The 6,477-nt window shown below is 42.5% G+C and overlaps 1 protein-coding gene across 1 annotated transcript in view; it reads right to left on the minus strand.

Annotated features, from left to right (window-relative positions):
* ARHGEF26 (Rho guanine nucleotide exchange factor (GEF) 26) overlaps window positions 1-6,477 on the minus strand; it is a 130,737-nt gene that overhangs the window by 9,576 nt on the left and 114,684 nt on the right. Inside the window, exon 12 of the mRNA XM_012642947.1 lies at window positions 5,448-5,657. Within this exon, the coding sequence (XP_012498401.1) occupies window positions 5,448-5,657 (210 nt within the window). The remainder of the gene's footprint in view (window positions 1-5,447; window positions 5,658-6,477) is intronic.

Here is a 6,477-nt window from a genome sequence, read left to right on the forward strand (position 1 = left end):
TGCTTTCCCTCTATCCGCCTCACTGTAGACCATTTGCCCAGGCTGACTGGCAGAAGCTCACTTCCACTCACAGTCGCCCTCCCTGCAGGCAGGAAGCACAGAGGGATAAATTCCTCACCTGAATATAAACCCAAGGGCAAGGATCTGGTTTCTTCACTGTTCACTGCTACATCCCAGCTCTTAGAATAGCACCTGACAGGATGTAGGTGCCCAGTAAAAATTCACTGAATTAATAAACGAAGAAAAGGCCACTCTGTTGCGAAGCTGTGTAAAGGGAAGGAGGGAGACTTACGAGTGGGTTGGGAGTCAGGAGTAATACAGTGGAGGGCAGATTAGACAGAAAACATAACAGGAAAAATGAATTAACAAGAGTGGCACACACAGCACCATTTGGAATTCTCAGGACGAGACTGCTACGAGCAGCACTGAGAGGTTCCCTGGCAGACAACAGACTTGACATGGGCCCTAAGAGAAGAGATATCTGGCAATCCAATGAGGCTTACGGAGGGAATTTCAGGAAGTGGGAAAAATACAAGTAAAGGAATAAAAAGCAAGTTTCAAGTGGAAAATAATTCTTGGCTTGGGATGCAATATCTATTTAACATTTAATTATAAAATATTTCAAACCATATGATGCCCTAAATTTATCATCTGGGTTTCCACAAACTTGTTCCTTTTTAGAGTCTATGGACTTTCAAAAATTCCCTATTTTCATAGTTTTTCACACTTAATAGCACCTGACTTCCTGGAGTTTTCCTGGAAAACTTCTGGATTTCCAAATTCAGAAGAAGGCTAAACTGAGCAGCAGGGTGGGGGTGGAACAGACTACTGGTTGGCAGCTTCTCAGTAAGAAGATTAAAATTTGTTACCAGAAAGAGGGCTGGACAGTCAGGGGGGCCAGGTTTAGTTCCAGCTTTGATCATAACTCACTTCCCATATGGCTTAAGGCAAATCACTTTGGCTTTGTGAGTCTCATTTTACGTGGGGAGAAAAATAAGAGAGTTGGGCTATGTATATAATTATATGTGCATATTTATAATTTTATATATGTTTTAAAATATTTATTTTATAATATTATAATTACATATAATTAGGGTGATCACACATTTTATTGTCTAAACAAGACCCTTTTGAGAGTCAAAGAGAGTGCTATTCATAATTTGCTAGGATAATAGACATGAACTATTGATTCTGGGGAAACGAAGCTGTCCAGTCACCTTACCTATATGCTTCCTTCGGCTCTGAAATTCTATCCTTCTCTGGAGCACTCATGGGTCCCCTCTTTATGTTCTACGGCTGGCTCAGTGCCTGGCACATCCGAGATGCTCACTAAGTGTTTGCCCCATTTCCTTTAGGTGAGCATGTCTGCATTCTTTGTGTCATCAAAGCCATTGATCTGTTCTTCCACAATTTCATTGTCTTATGAAGTTGAATTTCCTTGTGCTAAACAGCTGTATCCCTCCTACTGCTGATTTTACATTTTTTATATCCCCAGGTGGCCTCTACTGATGATAGTTTTTCAAATAAGGTAAATATTAATATTTAGGTGTGACACCTATTCTTTTTCAAGTCAAGGAACAAGTAGCCAAAGGATACACTTGACTGGTCTGAAGTTCTGCAATTATTCAAGGCCAGAGTGGTATTGAAAACCTCGTTTTCTCAGATAGATTGCCAGTGGACCATATTAACCACATAAAACATAAAAGAGAAAACCTAAAAAACGTATACTCATCGATACATTTCACAAATCTTAGAAGCAAAGAACACTTTCTACACAGAACAAAACTTTGATTGATCAAAACCAGGCAGCCCAGAGAGCTGACCTGCATATTTCTAAACACAGCATGTGACAATTTGCTAGGCTTTTAAACAGGCAATTATGTTTTTAAGGAAAGTGATCTTTGGCTGTAATGTATTTTCTTTCAACACCAATGCTATCTTATGTCATACAGCACTTGTCCATTTATTTACTTCTCAACTGCCATTGAGGGCAGGGGCAGGAAGAGTGAGGAGAATGAGAGTGTCACTCCTTCTGTACCCAACGAGACCTCTGCCCCTTCTGGAATGTACTCTTGATATTAATTAAGGAACTACGAATATGAGTCATACCCATGGGTTTACGGGTGACATAATTAAATATTCTGAGAACATGTCTGGTGGAGGAAACCAACATCCATTCAGTCTATGGAAAGATTAAAAGGCAAGAGGGTGAAACAAATGCTACAGAATGTCCCAGGAAAGGATCTAACCTCAGTGTGAAAAGAACGAGACGTGTCAGCTTACTTCCTACTCTCTTTGAATAATCTAAGAAACAAGTGGTGGAGATTACATCAATTATGAATGAAACAGTTAGGAAAAGCTCTGCTGAGATGTTGGCAAGGCCTGAATAAGGAACAAACAATCCTTGTAAACGGAGGAAAAAAGAAAACACAAGACAAAACTAACAACATTTTCACCATTACTAACTATATGAGGAAAAGGAAGTCTCCCAGAGTTTCTGAGAATTTTCTAGAATGTCTGGACAAGTACCAATCTCCAAAGTGTTTAAATCTTTCTCACGCTTAACGTCACATAAAACCCAAAGCTTAGACATACTAAATCCTGTTTTTAAGAGAAGTTTCCCTGCATCAAGGAAGTCTAGTTTTGTTTTCACTGGCCAAGGAGCTTGAATCACTTTTAGAGTTCAAGTAATGTCTTCCCTCAGCCCCAGCCCTGGGTGTGTCTCTTGCTGGTCACCCCTCAGACCAGCAAGCGACACTTCCATTCAAGCTTTCCTCCCCAGAGCAGCAGACACAGTGGGGCATACTTGGGAGGCCTTCTGGGCATTTCAGCAATGTGAGGGGAAAAACTCTGGGACTTCAAAGAAAGGCATTTCTTTGTTTTGTAAACACACACATGAAGATGAAGCTCCTTTTCTCATTCATTCCCTTGGTTAACTCTCAAGTTCGTTAGGAATATTCTATAGCTTCACATCAAGCTGTCCTTCTTGGTTTTTGCCAGGGTTTAAGTATCATTTCTAGTGCCAAAAGGTATGAGATGATCATTTAACATTTTATGTGGATGCCTTGTAATTTTCACATTTTTCTTATGCCTCTTCGCAAGATTTTTTGCTTGGCCAAACTTCAGTCAGGCTTCTGCATCTTCTCCTAGGCCCACCTGTGCACTTCCTCATAAAACCCAGTTTGAGCAAAGAACCCTGATAAGTCGGTTTGGCAAGAACCCCCACATCCCCTCATCCTTGGTATCTGATCAGATTACTCATCCTCCACCCCTTCCACCCCCCAGGTGATGTCTGCACACCTTGGCCTGTCTTCAGTAAGAATCCTGTTAGTTCAATTTAGCCAGAGTCCTCCTTGACCCTGATGCTTCCTCTTAGTAATTTTCCATCCACTGGCCCGCTCACTGCTCCTTGGCTATGAATTCCCACTTGCCCATGCTGTGTTCGGAGTTGGGCCCAGTCTTTCTTCCCCACTGCAAGACCCTGTTGCAGTGGTGCCCATACCTATTGTGATGGTCCTGAATAAAGTCTGCCTTACTGTGCTTTAACAAGTGTCACTGAATAATTTTTTTAACATTTCTCTTTAATGACCCAGGAGCACTCTTAAAATCACTCTTAAAAAGTAGAGATAGTGGCCAGGTGCAGTGGCTCACACCTATAATCCCAGCACTCAGGGGGCCAAAGGAGGACAGCTTGAGGTCAGGAATTTGAGACCAGCCTGGGCAATATAGTGAGACCCTGTCTCTACAAAAAAATAAAAATAAAAATTATCTGGGCATGGCAGTGCAGGTCTGTAGTCCCAGCTACTTGGCAGGCTGATGCAGGAGGATCACCTGAACCTAGGAGTCTGAGGTTGCAGTGAGCTATGATGGCACCACAGCACTCTAGTCCGGGCAACACAGTGAGAAGCTCTCTCAAAAACAAACAAACAACAAAAAAAAGTAGAGACACCTCTTTGGGATCACTTTCTCTAAGACCTTGCTACAGTCTTAACGTTGTTTTTTTACCATCTGCTGATCCATTCTGACCACACCACATGGGAACCTTGGCAGATGTGGCCGGGAGACATTTGTAGGAACATGAGAGGACAAAAAATTAGGGAGCTTCTCCTTTCCCTCCACTGTTTCACCCTCTGACCCAACCTAATATCTACTCATGGTAATTGTTGCAAGGGGAGGTTTCCAGGTTTCCAAATAAATTAATTGATATTATCTCTAAATGGACCAAAAAATCACTAGGGTAAACTCAAAAATCAAACCCTCTCCCCTCAACCCATGTGAGTGTTAGGTAGATAGCAAGGGATTCCTGGTCTCCTAGGGACAAAAGTGGGTGTTGTTACCCCTATCTTAACCCTGCCCCACCCTAATTCTCCATACCTGGGCGAGGAGGGAATACCCAATCAAAACTTGGTGCACCACCTGCAAAAGAATACAGAGGACTGTCTAGCCCCAGGGCCAAGCAGCATGGGTACCATAAAGTCCGGAAAGTGACCTAGAACAACCTGCATGCATAGTTAAGGCTCAGGTCATGTGACTCCCAACTGTCCAATCAAAGTATTTCCACGGTGACATCTGAGCCACAAGGAAGTTCCAATCCGAGCACTATTAAAACAAGACACAGACAAGACACAGACCATAACTAGTCCCTCTTTTCCCTCTTCCTTTTGCTCTCCCTTTAGTGTGACAGTGGGTCTGGTCGTCATATGCATCATGCTTTGTAAACCTATGTCTTGCTCTTGCCCTATAATCCCATCTTTCTCTCTTCAATAAACCTCATTTTTGTGCTTGCCTACCTTTGGAGTGTCTGGTCATTCTTCGGCCATGAGCGCACCAAGAACCGACATTTCAAACCGAAACCTGACGCGAGGACTGACTGCACACTAACTGCTGGTGAAACTGCAGGCATGAACAGGCTGCCTGTTCTGCCTCTGCATACACTCTGGATTGGAAACACGATCCATCAACGCATTTCCCTAAACTCAGTAGCTCTTTTGACAGAAATCATTGAGCTTTCTGCTGGCTGGTTGAAAGCAGGTGACTGAGAAATGACTTTAATTCCATTATCTAAGAAAACTTATGGCCTAGACTCAAACTACCAATTGAGTCTTATTTCCTAAGGCTGGTGGGTCATATTTTTTGTTAATGAGAAAAGTAAAATGATTTTTAAACCACTCTATTAAAAAAATCCCCACATCACCTAATGCATAATGCATCTATCAGGACTTACGGGGACAAAAATAACAACAACCATCTCTTAAGACCTTGAGAGGATCACAATGAAAAGAACAACATTTGTATAAAGCACCCACATGCAGTGCTTGGCACATAATAGGTGCTCAGAAAAAAAACAAATAGTAGCTACTGGTTTTAGGGAGTCTGCAGACCAAGGGCAATTAGAGGGAGGAGACAGACATCAGATATCCTGAAATCCGTTCCTGACATATACTTACTGTGTCTCAGCTCCTAGCAGCATTTCCACTTTCTCATTCGCGTGGTTACTAAGGACTGTCAGAGTGAAAAGGTGACTGGCAGAGCTCTGTCTCGAATAAAGCATCGTGGAACTGTTTTTTCCTGGAGAAGAATTAAGCTCTTCATTGTCACAAGATTCCACCAATAGCTGATCTCTTAAGGAATAATCATTGACATTGTAACTTTCTTCACTATAAGGAAAAGGGAAAAGAACATGTCAATTATTCTATAGACTGTGACATCGTCAGTTTTCAAGTCACATTTTGGAGGAAAGTGGCAGGGAGTCTGCAGGAAAAGAGAGAAAGAATGACTTATTTTTAAAAATGTATTGGAATCTGTATTATATCTACTGATTACGAACCAATGTAACCCTTCCAATTAAATTTAATTACTACTTTTATGTATGTGACATACCAAATCGCATCTCAAGTATAAAAGCAATACTAAAAAAATACTAAACTGTCTAGGTTTCATTTGATGAGATCCTAGAACTTTTATAATAAGTGATACTTGCATGCATCCTGGTAAGGCTTCAACACGTATGCCTCCCCAGCTCCTACACCTCTACTGCAGAATGAAAAGGTAGGTGAGGCCTTGTTACCTACCCATGCTCTAGGTAGGAAGGCCCTACACCCCAACCCCCACCTCCAAACGACCGTGCATAGCAGAGAAGAGCCGAGGAGGTCTGCTTGCTTCTGGCAAGCCGCCCAACCCATCCTCTCTCCCACACTCAGCCTCATCGCCTGCTTCAGAAACCACCAGGACTAATCCTGCTATGCCCTCCGTCCCTGCTTATGTCCAGGACCCGTCATTCCCGTGGACTCTCATCCCTGCAGCACTGTGAACATGCCTAATCTGGCCCCACTTCCCTCAGCTCCTCAGCCCTGAACCCCTTTCCACTGTGCCCTCTGTGAATACATCTCATTTAGGGAACCCAGTAAAATCTCATAAATCCTCAGCCTCTTCTCTGGACCCTCCCTCCACCTTCTCATCTTTTTTTATTTTTATTTT

Source organism: Propithecus coquereli, unplaced genomic scaffold (assembly GCF_000956105.1).
Source record: "Propithecus coquereli isolate 6110/MARCELLA unplaced genomic scaffold, Pcoq_1.0 Scaffold19, whole genome shotgun sequence".
In the NCBI taxonomy this organism is placed as follows: Eukaryota; Metazoa; Chordata; class Mammalia; order Primates; family Indriidae; genus Propithecus; species Propithecus coquereli.